Source organism: Pteronotus mesoamericanus, unplaced genomic scaffold, assembly GCF_021234165.1.
Source record: "Pteronotus mesoamericanus isolate MK-2021 breed Mesoamerican mustached bat unplaced genomic scaffold, CSHL_Meso_final contig_20, whole genome shotgun sequence".
Lineage (NCBI taxonomy): Eukaryota > Metazoa > Chordata > Mammalia > Chiroptera > Mormoopidae > Pteronotus > Pteronotus mesoamericanus.
In genome coordinates this window covers 69,764,375-69,778,854 of record NW_026555085.1, presented here as the reverse complement: position 1 = coordinate 69,778,854, position 14,480 = coordinate 69,764,375, and the positions used below count along the sequence as shown (strand labels likewise).

The following is a 14,480-nucleotide window of genomic DNA, read 5'->3' as shown; positions in this document are numbered from 1 at the left end:
CAGCTAGAAGAAGAAGATTTGAATCACTGCTTGTTTATGATTTAGCTTTTACAGCATCTGGTGTATTTACAGGGAGATTAGTTATACACATACATGAACAAGTTTGCTGATAGTGCCTAAAAATATGCTTCTGATATTTTGGGGAGAGATGGGAAGAATCCTGTAAGTTAGGGATAAAAACTTATATAGAATTTGAAAACCTTTGATCTAGGGTTTGAGTAAAACCCAGGATACCTAAATATGAAATACATTTTTATTAAATAATAAGTAAACTAATCATTATTTATATCTTTTACATATATATCAAACACTCAGAAAATTTTCCCAGAATTTCAATCACATTAAATTTTCTTTGTGTTGTTAGACTTTATCTGGCATAAACACTTTAGGAATTAATCACTGAGTTACACACTTTTATTGTGTTCATTTATATTGTTTGGGGACAGAAAGGTGGATAATTAATTAACTATTGTGGAGCAGAAAAGTATACGTATGTTGAACTTTGCTCTAATCCAAAGGTATCCAAAAATGCAACTGGAAGAAAGGGGAAGAATGCTAGAAAAACATTTCTGATTATAAGTAGGAAAAGATAATATTCTACATAATTTTATCTTGATTATTCAGTTGGATACATTATTGCTCTAGTTTTATAAAAATGTAGTTTTTATGAAACCAAATTTTCCACCTGTGGTTTTGAAGTCCATTTAAACATTGGTAATTAAAAAGTAAACAATGCCCCCAGCCCTCCCCCACCCAGTGCTGTATAACTCTCAGAGCCCCAGGAAGGGTTAACTCATTGCCAACCAGGAAAACAAGCTGTGCTAGGAAATGGAGCTCTCAGCAGTGCCATTCAATCTGGCCAAGGCCTTAAGTTGTCACGATAAAGATTAACTACTCTCCTTAGAGTACAGAGGGAACTGATTTTTATTTGAAGCAGTTCTCTGAGATCACAGGCCCAGCTTAGAGGGTTGAAAGTCTGCACTGAGCCATGCTGCACCTTCTATTCACTGCTTAAATTCTCAGCACCTGGATGCACTCTGGGTCAGGTGAGCCTGTAGATGGCTATGCTGTGTTCAGCTATTAATGGAATGCAGGCGATCAGAGCATTCCCCCTTCTTCCTGTAGCCTGGGATGTATGTGGAAAGTCCAGTCCTCGGTGTTCTCTTCAGCTTTCAGTGCACACAACAACCACATCGCTCTCAAGAAGAAGCAGGATCAAAGGGCAATCTACTTCAAGTGAGAGCTCTTGGGGTTCTTTGACTGATGCATCATGGCAGCAGCTGGAATTGCTGGGGAGTCCCTCGAATGCAGCGAGGGACAGTGGGAGGACACGAGGTTCACCTTCTCATTTTTACCCCTTAAAAATATGGGTGATGCATCCAGATGCTATTGAGTCTCCGCAGGACTGGCGTAATGAGTAAGGTAGTTCTTAAAATCAAAGTTTTATGTGCTTTGTTTAAATACCTATAGACACCCACACCCTTAATACTGAAAGATGCCGTGGAGTTTTCATCTGTTGAATTTTAATTGATTTGTGAATCCAAATACTTTACTCATTGATGCTAAAAATGAACATGGTTAATGAGTCTCATGTTATTTTGAAAAAAGAATGAGGCAATGAAGAGTTAAGGGTTGGCATAGCGAATGAAGGAATTTGAATGTGAGCACTTAGCTAAATGAGATATTTTAAGTATAATGAGTATGTATCTGTATAGAGCTGAAACAACCAGCCCAGATAAATTTGTAACAACAGTAAGGTACCTGTGTATCTATTTAGAGTAATAAGTTTGAATATTTGTAACTATAAGTGAGTGCAAGTATCTAATGCATGATATTGAATTGTAACAAGTGCCTATTTATAAGGGAAGACCTGTATGCCAAAAGAATAGTTGTTATTAATTTACCTGATGGTAAGAAATGCATTTTCAGAATTAAATTCTTGAAAGCTACTTCATTTTATACCACTGCCAGCTTAAAGCTATTTCAAGTTGTCCAAGTTGTACTCTTTACTTTTAAATGACTATTGTTTTATAGAGTCCTTCTTTGCTTAATCTATTGCAATTCAGTGTTCATTTGTCCCTGGATTGGGGGACAGAAAGGTTTTATATGCCATAAGTCATATGTTTTTGCCATCAGAAAATTAAGAAAAATGATGAGGTTTAATGTAGATTATGTCTCTGCCAATGAAAAAATAGGAATATCTGCTTAAATAAATTACACAGATTCAACAAGAGGCTGAGCTTTTTGGAGGGTAGTGTGAAGGTAGTGTGCAGTGTGGCTAAGTGGCAACTATCAGCATGGATTCCGTTCCTTCCTCCCCTTCCTTCTTGCTTTTTCCTTCTTTTTGTCCTAAATAATTTCCTTCAAGTGTCTTAAAATCCTTTGTAGAATGAGGCAGATTATAAATAAATAAAATAAGTAAAAATTATGTAATTGAAGTATGAGAAGTCTAGAGAGATTCTATTTTTTGTCCATATCTTTGAATTATAACCTTTTTTTTCGGAAAGAAAATGGTTCCTGTGGAGAATTATACTTTACTTTCTCCTTACACCTCCTAAAACAACCCTTGGCGTAGTCATCAAAATTCTACTCTATTACTTAAAATATTTAAAAATGTTTTATTTCAAATATAATCATTCTTAATTGGAGTCTTTGTATCAGCCTTATTTCTAAATGCCACGTGTTATGTAAAAGATTAGGTTCTCAGCCATGATTCTAATTTTTATAAGAATAGAGCCAAATTTAGCACTCTATACCCAGAATGTAAGTTTCTTGTCATAAATATGAAAAGGGGAAGGTGGAGGCAAATGTATTTGACCAAAAAATAAAGATTAAAAAATTATTTATAACAAAGTGATACAGATAGGTAGAATGTATAAAAAGAATGAGTATATAATAAACATATAAAATACAAAAAAATAAATAAATATGAAAAGGCATCAGATCAATACTAGAAAATAGACCAGTATCAGGTTTCTCCTTAGTATTCCGTATTCAGTACTAACTCTGACCTGAGATGCTTATCAAGAAATGATAGAAATGGAAGGAGAATTTGCTCACCACATTCTAATGAAATGGAGATTATAATTCCTACAATAGATAGTTGCTATTTTCACTACAATACTCATAATGGTTAGCAGATCGTTGTCACCTGTGATTGACTATATCCTTGCACTAGCTCCATTGCCTTTGTCTTAGTCCAAACCACCATTAACTGTCACCTAGTCTTCTTTAATAACTTCCTTCCTTCCAACTTGCTCCTCTACAACCCATTTTCCGCACCTATCAGCTTGAGTAATCCTTTAAAAATATAAAAATCATGGCTGTTTAAAAACTTTCCACAGCTCACCATGGCAGTGTCCTAAGTCCAGCTCCTGGCCGGGTCCACGTGACCTGCATGGTGTCACCTCCCTCCTCTGACCCCATCTCCTCTGCTCCCCTCCTCAGTGACAGCTCTTCAGCCATACCAGCTTCCCTTCATATTCTAAAATGTGCCGAGCTCTTTCCAAATTTAGAAATTTACACATGCTTTTCCTTTGAGTGTGTTCCCTGACTCCCATCCCCACCCTATTCCCATGACTAACATCTTATTTTCCCACAAAGTTCTCTGGCTTAAATGTCACATCTGCAGAGGGGCCTTCCATGAGCAACTTACCCAAACTGTTCCATCTTTGTTAGATTTTACAGTGTTTTCTTTAGCACTTTTTTTAATAACTTGTATTTTGTAATTTTATATTTATCTGTTGATATAGTAGTCCTAATATTTTTAAATCCTTCACAATTGATGCTTCTTTGTTAGTTTTTCTCTCCCTGCACCCAACCTGCCTTATAATACCAGAAAAGAGAGAGAGAGAGAGAGAAAGAGAGAGAGAGAAAGGCACTTGACCTTCCTAGTAAGGCAGTAGACTTGAAAAACCAAGCCTGGAGGAGACAGTGTTATCTAGAATCCTTTAGTTCCTTGTTAGTGTATTAAATGCCAGTTTGGGTGACTAAGACTTACAAATCTATATAAGGATGATCTAATAAAAAAGAGGAAGTTAATCTAATTAAAAAAGGAAGTGAGTAGAAACACTACTCCTGCTAAGCCCTTGAGAAGCATAGGAAGAAGAGACCTTGACAGGTAAAGGCAGGAGGGTGAAGATGTTGGACATCCAGGTCCTGCAGCCTTCTCTATAGGGTTCGGTCAGACCAGGTGTGCGCAACATCAAGGGCATGGAGCAACCGCCCGCTCCTCTCGGCGTGGGAGGATGGCAAGGAGATTATTGAGCAGGGGATGCCCCTCATTGATCGTGCAGACCCAGCATCATGAAGGGGGTAGGAGGGCATGTTCACACAGAGAAAGTCTAGCTCCAACTTTAAAGCCTCCTTTTTCCCCCACGTGATGTGAAGTTTTTGATGGATGCTAGAGAGTAGGCCAGGGAGCGCCCTGTGGGCTTGCAGTAGAAACAGAATGGATTCCCAGGTCTTGTCTGCAGATAAAGGACACCGTGCAGACACAAGGACAGCCTCAAGGCTATGGCCAGAAAGAGAAAAGGAAGACCAGTTCAGGGCCCAAAGATAAGGCAGAGATATCATAGCCTGCAGATAGCATCTGGTGCCTGCATCTTGGACCAGATCAGTCACTGCTATGGAATTACTGATCATTCCACTAGGAGACTTGCAGAGATCCAAGGGGCAGTGGGGCCTAAGGGACGCTTCGCTGTTTCACTGTGCCCCTGCATGTCACACAAGACTTTCAGCCTGACACTGTATCTTGACATTATCTTGAGGAAGAGGGCGGAGGGAGTAGGAATAGCCTAAAAATATGAGAGATTAAACTATTATCCAGAAAAGAGTGAGCAGTACCTACCAAGGTTATTTAAAGTGCTGAATTGGATTATGTTTTAAACTGCATTCATTAAAAGTAGTTAATTTTCTTCTGCCAGGTGGGGGCTCTGAGACAGGCCTAATTAGTTACAAACAATATAAATGAGCTATATTTTCCCCCCTGCTTGTATGAATTGTAGTGAGATAAATTTTATCACCTTCTTACATTTACAATGCAAATATATTCCTGAGAGGACAGGTTGCCACGCTGCCACATCACAGCTCTTGAGATACTGCTGGCAATAAAGTACAATTTATTGAGCTATACAATAAATTAGTTAACTACTTAATGAATAGATGAACACTGGCTAAGAGTGCTGCATAGAAATTTCTAAAACAATCCTTAAGGAAAGATAATATTTAATCAATCAGCTATTTATGTCTGGGGGAACTGAGTCTCTTAATTAACCTGACAATGTAATGAAGAATAAAAACATGAGAATCAAATATGGTTTCTGCCTCTGGTTGTGCCACTAAATATCTCTGTGGACTGGAGTAATCTTAGATTTTGTTTTAAATATTAAGGTATGAATGTAAAGTCATTTTAATCTTCAATAATTTTTATAGCTTTTAGCTTCCTTAGGTGTTGAGTGAACATTTTCTTTCTATCTATCTATCTAGATTAATAACTGTTAAAATATTGTCAGCTTTTCAAAAGAAAAGTGTTATCCAATAAAGGCAGCTATATTGCAGGTTACTATTAAATAAGAGACCAAAAACTTTGTTTTGTTTCATTTCTATTAATTACAGACAACTGACAATAACTCAAAATCTTTTTCTTCTAAAATAACCTTATCTGGGTTATGTTATCAGTAATGGTTGCCTAAAGACATCCAATCACTATTTACTTTCATGCCTTTACTCACATATCCAGGTGGAATTTAATGACCCAGTGCTGGGCTCAAGAACCTGACCAAAGACCTACTTTCCATAAAATTCAAGAGCAGCTTCAGTTATTCAGAAATTTTTCCTTAAATAGTATTTCTCAATGCAGAGAAGTGAACCCTAGTGGAATCATAAATGAAGGCTTTGAAGGTACGTTTGATTTTTTGTCAAAATTTTCTGGTTTTCTCTCCACTGTGGACTGAACAAAGTTAAAATGGGATGTGTGTAGAAGACATTTTACAGTGGGTAAAAAGGATAATATACTTGCATCACCTTATTTTAGTGGTCTTTGAAAATAATTTTGATTTATGCACTAAATTAAAAAAAAAAAAGAGATGTGGTCCATGACTTTATAATCTCAGACAGTGAGGAGGAGAACTACCCTGTTACACTACATTTTCACGAGGCTCTCTCCCCTCCACCCTTCACAGCAGCTTGGCCCTCAAGTGCAGAGTTGAGCTAATTATGGACTCTTAGTTTATGGTCCATTATCATCACTGGTCTATACAGGACTTCTCTTTTATTTTGCTTGTTTGGTTCCTTTATCTCTATATTCCTCTTTTGTTCCACCTTTTTCCTTCCCCTGCCAGACTCCATTCTAATGTTTTTAATGTATATCTTTTTATCTGTATATGTTCCTGCAAATTGTCCATTGTATGCACAAATGCTGTTGTGTTACATAATGCTTCTTTTCTTTTTTCATCAAGCACTAAGAGCCATCCATGTTGATATGCATATATCTAACTCGTTGGTTCTAACTGCTGAGTATTTTTGCTGTGATTCCTGCAGTGGGTCATACCTTGCTACAGTCTAGTCTGATTCCACAACTTCAGTATTTTATTAATCAAGAGAAGAATCTTCTGGAGTCATTCTCCTGTGATGGACAGACTAAGCCTTATAGTTCTATGAAAAGTACAAAACATAATTAAAACACAGTAGTCACTTGATTCATTTCCAAAACCAGATTTATAATACATTTGCTTAATTGGCTGCAGCAAAATGAATTTTAAAATGATCCTTTTCAGCTGCTTTGGAACTCCTTCCCATTATTAGTTCACAGCCACCCTATTTTTATTTTTTTCTAATGCAAGAGCTTGGACATAAACCCGGCAAGATGGATCATAACTCAGAATTTCTCAGAAATTAGGCTCTTTCTTGGTCTTTACAGTGATTGGCTGGTGACGGTCGTGGAGTCTTCTCACTACTTCAGCCCATGGTGAGACCTTCACCTTGACTAATCACAGGAAAATAAGAAACTCAAGGGTGAATATTTGCTTGTTTTGTTTGCTGTGTTTCTGACTACATATTTTGAGTAACTTCGAATAGGTGACATGAACGGAGATAGGACTCTGATCATGTGACTTCGTTGACATAAACAGCTAGGTGACAGATTGGAAAGACCCTGCTTTCCATTGGCATGCATGGCCCTTGTGAGACAAGAGAACAGTCTCACACTGTCTCTACCTGCATCCTCGTTGTGGTGCTGGCTGACTCCAAGAGCAGGGCTGAGACCTGCAGAGTTATAACTGCTACACAACTCCATCCTTTTGGAAGGTTCTAGACTTATACTTGCTTATGTGAAGGTCACACAAGATAAGGGAAAACATACCTGTAAGTCCTTCTACATGCTATCAAGTCCATCTCATTTTCTAAATATTTATGTAATGCATTTTTCTGAATGAAATTTTGATAACATTTTTCGAAATTATTTCAACAAAATTATTAATTTTTGCCCACAGTGTGGTGTTTTAAGCACCTGAATTCAATGTGTTTCATTGGGCTGCTTTAAAGACAAAGAGGAGGCAAGAATATTTGAAGTAAGAAATACTTCAGAAACCTAGAGTCAGTTTCTTTAATTTTATATGTTAAGCTTCATGGTGAGCTCTGTTTCTCCTGGTGAAATTGCCTTGTCCCTGTCATAGGACTGTGTCTCTATCCACAGGAAAGGCGAGTGTCCTGGTTCACTAGTGAATAATACTGTTTTGCTCAAGCCATTTGAATCTGCCCCCTCTTGGTTTAGTTCTCAACTACGTAACCTGATGTGTGGAAATGTTAGAGGAACCATGACCTCGAGTGGTATGCTTGTATGTCAAACGAAATCTTTTGTTCCTAAGGTAGATAAATGGAAGTAACTGGGTTGAGTTGAATGTGTAGGTATCTGAAAGACAAGAGGCACCTGGTTTTGCTTACCTGGCATTGGAAGCATGGTTTTCTTACTAAATCACTGATCTAATCTCTAAAAGCAGCACTTCACTGATAAGACTCTGACGCAGATTTGTTCCTGAATATTATTTTGGTAGGCCTTATGAAAATTAAACAGAATCGTTATCTTTTTGAAGGTTTCCAAAGAATTTTATGTTGTTTTACATTAACCATAAAAACATTTGCTGATTTCTTTCTGATTTTCTTTTTAACATTGTCATCAATTAATCTCAGTAACAGTTCTTGTTATATTATTTATAACTGTATCTACAGATCTTCATTATAAAAGTAACTTATGTTTATTGTGTAAAAACCTAAAATGAGCTAAACAGAGTAAAAAGTAAAAGTCTCTTGCTTCCTCCTATCTTTGCTCCCCAGTGCTAGCTATAGTTTACAATTTGGTTATATTCTTCCTGGTATTTTATATGCATATACAACCAATTCACAGAAATGTTCATTTGAGCATGTTTGTATGTGTACTGGCTGAATTCAGAGATAGAATTTAGGTAATCTAGAGGAATACATGAGTTGTAGATTCTCTGGTCAGTTCTCTACTATGCTTTCCCTTACAAATAAGCTTACTTTTAAAGATTTGGCGAGTAGATGATTTTATATTGTGTCTTCTGCTGGAAGCCAGGAGGTATGTTGTCACTGAGAAGAAACCCATGTTTTGTGGGAGTCCAGAGGAAGGGCGTCGAATCCACACTGTGGGGTGGAAGGACAGTTAATAAAAGTCACTCGGAGGAGGTTACTTCTAGGCTGAGTTCTGCAGGGAGGTGAGGAAAAAAAATCCTATTTCAGAAGAGTAGGAGCAGTGTGCAGAAAGGCAAGGAGTAATAGCGAATGAGGTGTGCACAGATCTTCACGTTGTTTATCATACATGATAAACATGTATGAAGGTGGGAAATGGCAAATGACGAAATTGGACAGATAGTTCCTGTAGGGAATGAAAACTAATGAAAGCTGAATTAATGAATGGCAACAGGTGTAGAGAGAAGGAAACGGACTCAGAGTCACCACAGAGTTAGATGGCAGAGGACGTCGTGTCTGATTTAGTGAAGAAGAGAGAGGAGATAATGGTGCCAGTGGTCTGAGGAGCGAGGAGAGAAGCAGTGCCCTTCCCAGAGGATGGGGCCACGGGAGGAGGAGCCACGTTTGGTTTGAGCTGGGTGTGGGCTACGTGGGGAAGCCCAGTGTTCAGTTACAGGTCAGTCCTGTAAATATCGGCAATTGATGTCCAGGGCGCAGAAGAGGTCATTGATTTCGAGTGTGCAGACTAAGAAGAGAAGTGCACAGTGACTGAGACACAGAAAACTGCCAGTATGGGAGGGGCTGACAAAGAAATCAGGGGGGCACAGAGAGGAGAAGCCAGAGGGAGAAGAGCAAAGCATAAGAGAGCATTGTCATGGAAACCCCAGGGAGGGCGGCTCAGGGAGGAGGGAGCCATCAAATGCTGCAGAAGTGAAGTTCCAGAGGGATGCAGGACTTTACAGTTAACTTCTGTTTTAAAATCCAACTCTTTGCTCATTGAATCTTTTCCTTCTCATATGTGCATAACTTTTATCAAAATTACAGAGGCTGCCGTAAGGGGTGTCAGAGGCCCTGAGAGCTCAGCTCCACCTTTGGCTCTACCACAAGTCCCTGTGCATCCTCGAGAAAATCTTTTTAGCACGTTGCACTACCTAGTTCACCTAAGAAACTGAGATGAGTAACAAATGATGCTCACAGTAAATATACAGGATGAGACCCTTTTTGTAGGTGACTTTTAGTTACAATAATAGCTGGTTTTATTTTAGCACTTTTTTTCCAGTGCCACTCGCTGTGCTATGTAGGCAAAGTCATTAAGTCCCCACACGAGCCCTGTGACGTGGGTATTTTTATCATCACACTTTACAGATGAGAAGACTGAAGTGTAGCGACTTGCCCAAGGTCCTGCGGTTGAGGTGGGGTTGAAATCTGACTCTGTTCTAGAGCCTGTGCTCTCAGCCTCCGCAGAGCCATGGCTGGGGAAGTACTAGGCCCGTACGTACACTGTCCCCGATTAGTTATCAATAGTGGGCTGCACAGCTAGGGGGCGGGAAAAAACGTTACTTCTAGCCTACTAGAAAAGATATAACAATAGTATATAAAATTTATTTAGTGCCAGATTTCGGCAGACTGAATTAAAATTTTAAATAGTGTTCAAAAACATAGAGAAGCAGACATAAATATGCAGAATAATAACGCAGAAAGAGTTTAACCGGGAATATAACCAAACTTTGATAATTTAGGTAAAAACAAGAAATTCTGTGCCCCACACACATAATTTTAGGGGAAAGGGAAAATCTCATTCTGTTATTTGCAATGCATGTAATTCCTGAAGGTAAGGAATTCCTGAAGTAAGAGATATGGAAATCACTAAAAATTTTGATAGATAAGTCATTGAACCAAAGGGGCAGAGAAGAGAGAAGAAATAGAATGAAAGAGTTCTCATATTTGCTAAGGATGGAATTCAAGGAAGAATCCCTTCAAGGCAAGCCTAACTTAATTACCTTTTTAATGAAAGAGAATGTGTTGAGTAATAGTTTGCTGCTTGGCAGACTGGTAGGCATATTTAGCAAAGCAGTGCAATGTCTGTCTTCATTGTTATTGTCAGACACATATAAGAAGATAAGAAAGTCACGGAAGGACTTTTTTGGGAAAAAAAAAAGGGTATTACGATAACAGGGAGCAGTTACACCATGCTTATCCCGTGGTCCTACTGACCTAATGGGGTGGAGAGGGGATAGAAAGAGAAGTAACATATCTGGGCATCTAGTAAAAATATCCCAGTGACTTCATCCAAACATTTGTGTAAACATCACCTCACCAGTCCCACAGAGTTCTACAGGAAACAAATCTAAATGCTCCGCTGCTGTTCTAAACATAGCCAGTCAGCCGGCATATGTCTCGTCTGTTAATACCCTGTCTTACTTGGAAGTCTTTATTTTAATATTTCCCTCTTAAAGAGAGGGTTGCTGAGTACATGCTGTCTTTGCTTAGAGTCTCTCTTTTAAGATTTGACTTGCAGGCTTTCTATTTAGCAGTTTTGAAACAAAAATAAACAAACACCCCTCCCCCTACCAACTGCACGTCTCTTTATGCAATAAGATGTACTGATTGCTGAAAGCTTGCCAGGGTCAGGTTACTAAATATTGCTCTAAGTATCACGAACCAATAAAATAGTTAGCTAATGATTTTCCTTTCACATATGTGCCAGGATTTGTATAAAACATTTATTTGTCTTATATGAGGTTTTTTAAATCAACAATAGACAAAAAAATTAAAATCATGTTTCATTAGAAAGTTTCCCAATATGCTATTTAATGGGATAAAAATAAGTAAGTATACAGACTTATACTGTAGATTTCAGTTTTTGTTGAAATTCTAAATTTTTCTTAGCCTAATTTTTATAAGCTTTTTAGGAACAGCCTAATTTCTTCAATACTCTGCGCCACTGGACTACTTGAAGTTAAATATCTTACTTCTTTCTATCACGTTTTGATAGGTTATATTGCTATTATTATATATGACAAATTAATTCTTATGAGTTTCTCAATGGTAATTAGTACATACTGAAAATACTCATAACGTTTAGATCCTTCCATCACTTAAGCACTAACCAAACCTGGCATCTGATAAAGTTATTTCTATGGGGAAGATATTTTACAACACTGTGCAACCATTTATGTGGTCTGAAATATTCAAAAATATGATGGTATTTGAACATGAGATGATGCCAAAGAGCTTGCGAGCCTGTAGCTTGGGCATCCTGTTTGCCCTCAGTGGGAGGGTCTGCAAAAAAAAAAAAGCACCTAATAATACAGAGCAGGGTCAGTAGCTCATATGCTCTCGTAATAAAATAAACTTTGCATCAGGTGTGGAACTTGGTAAATAGGTAGAGCCACTAAAATCCAACGAGAAAAAAGTAGATACAATGATGCTTCCCTTAGTCCTTTGACATGTTCTCATATTTCGGTATAAACTCATTTCAAATAAATTCAACTTGCATGTACATCGGGACTCGGTCCTGAAGGCTGGCAGCCTGGCAGGCCTTACCCACATGTTCGATGCCCTCCTGCTGAAAAGGTGGGGGGACAAAGGGAAGGACCATCATGCAGCTACTGAAATACTTCTGATTTTTCAAATATACTTTATGCAAGGACAGTAATATTTCTGATCATATTTTTTTATCCAGGCACTAGTACCCAGAGATTGGAAAGTACTGATAAAAAACAAGTCCCAAAATATACATTTGTGTATTTATATTGTATTGTGTATTTATCTTTTTGATTACCTGTGAAATGTTTCAGAAGCTCTGCTAATTAAAAATTCTTATACATTTTTGTGTAAGAAAGTCAGCCTTTCAGTAGAAAAAGACGAAAGTAACATGAGCATAACTGTGAGGAAGGCCAATTACCCTCTGGCTGTCCATTTTTCTGCTGCCCCCCTTACATCTCTCTCTTTCAAACACACACACACACACACACACACACACACACACACACACACACACACACACACGTCCGAGGCTGTGCTTCTCATGGACTCCTGCAGGGCGCACTGTTCACGCACATGGGTCCCCTTGTACAGCTCAGCAACTTCATCTTCCCCTTGGGGAGGGCAAATAAGAAGGCACAGACTTGAGGCAGACTGCCTGGGCTCAAATTCCAGCTGTGTGACTTGGGCAAATTATTTAACTCCTCTGTGCCTCAATTGCCTCATCTGTTAACTAGGGATAATGCTTGTATTTACTTAATAGAAGAATGTGTTCTTATATGTTCATAGCTTAGAATAGTGCCTGGTACATAGGACGTACTCTGTAAGTGTTAACAATTGTTATTATTAATAATAAATATCATGTTGTTTTCCTTCTACCTCCATCCTGCCATCAGAACTTGCCAAGCCTAGGTCCATTTCCTATCAGCCTTCGGAGGTCAGAAGCATGCTAGTTTTAAATTTGTCAATTACTGTTAGCGGTTTCAAGTGCTACTTGTCCTGGGGGTATCGCTGAGGAGGGCCCGCCACATTTGCTGCCTAGCTCTTCCTCAGTCCACACCCAGCACTCTGCTGCCTCAGGACCTTGGTTCTTACTGTTCTCTCTTACTTGAATCTTCTTCCTAAGCTCTCCCTGTGGCGAATTCTCTCATTTAATTCAACTCTCTACTTAAATTTTACCTAATGGGGGAGGACTTTGCTAACACTTCATCTAAAATAACAGTCCCTTTCCCACCGTTCCTTTCTTGCCTGCTATTCCACTGAATTTTCCTTCATTGTACTGTTTACCACCTGACATAGCTTTAATTGTCTGCTAATTTATTTTCTGTCTCTCCCAATTAGAATGTAAACCCCAAATAACATGCAAATTTGTTTCATTCACTGCTGTGTTATCGATAACACAGCCTGGCACATAGTAGGAATCCCATAAATAGTATCTTAATAAATGATTACGTTAGTTAATTTAAAGAAACACATCTTTAAAGGTAGATAGTTTAGCTGGTGTGGCAGGATGGAAGGATAAGCACTTTAAACAGAAAGGATCCTGATTTCTTCACTTCTATCACAAAGACCATGACCCATTCCACCTGTTATGGCAGAATCAGCTCTGTGTGCCTCACCATGTTTTATGTATCCCTTTATTATAGCATATATCACCCTATGGTATTACATCTGCTCCCCTACTAGACTGTATTTGCCTCGAGAACAGGGAGCATGTCTTGTTTATCTCTGTGTTCTCTTGCGGGCCTCATAAATGTTTGCTGAACCAATGTATATAGTTGTTGGTGGTGTAATTCTCATACTGCCTGTATATTACAAATAAAGGAAATCAAATAGATACTAAGATAACTTTTATATTTTTTTCACAGATGAAGATGGCAACATGGTTTGTTTGAATTTGGATGACAGTATGCCAATTGCTCTAATGGAAACCAAGAACCAAGAAGGGTTAAACTATATGGTACTTGCTACAGAGTACAGCCAAGCTGAAGATAATTCTGAGGGTCCTCCAGGCTCCGAGGAATCTGGATCTTGTGGTCTGAGGAAAGGAGAGAAGGAACCACATGCAGACAAAGGCCTCTGCCAAGAAAAACAAGTGGCTTATTGCCCTCCTGGCAAGCCCGAAGGCCTGAACTATGCCTGCCTCACTCACAGCGGACATGGAGATGGGTCTGATTAACAGCTCTGTTTGGGAAATGCACAGTCGAGATAAACACTCCCACTAACCAGTCACTGAAAGGAAACCCTAGTAAAATGATAGATCTGGTGGTGGTCTATGACTCTGAACGAACACTGGGAAGTTCCTGAATTCTAACCTTGGTTCTGAGAACCACTTGTTTCAGTTGTGACAATCCCCATACCAGCTGTATAAACTTCAGTAAGATTCTGAGGTGAACTGCTTAGCATTTGGAAAGCTTAGGAAGGCTCATGAGTCCGGAAGGGAAACTGCTCTCCCTTCCCCCTGAGGACACTTAGACCGTTGCCCGCCCTTCCGTCTGGATGGCAACCGG

General features: G+C 38.8%; 1 protein-coding gene across 1 annotated transcript in view; it reads left to right on the top strand.

Annotated features, from left to right (window-relative positions):
- The window catches only part of ROS1 (ROS proto-oncogene 1, receptor tyrosine kinase), a 101,438-nt gene extending 87,267 nt beyond the window's left edge, over positions 1-14,171 (top strand). Inside the window, exons 43-44 of the mRNA XM_054569869.1 lie at positions 5,741-5,901; positions 13,839-14,171. Coding sequence (XP_054425844.1) covers positions 5,741-5,901; positions 13,839-14,149 — 472 coding nt within the window. The 3' untranslated portion in view covers positions 14,150-14,171. The remainder of the gene's footprint in view (positions 1-5,740; positions 5,902-13,838) is intronic.
- Positions 14,172-14,480: the final 309 nt, after the last annotated feature.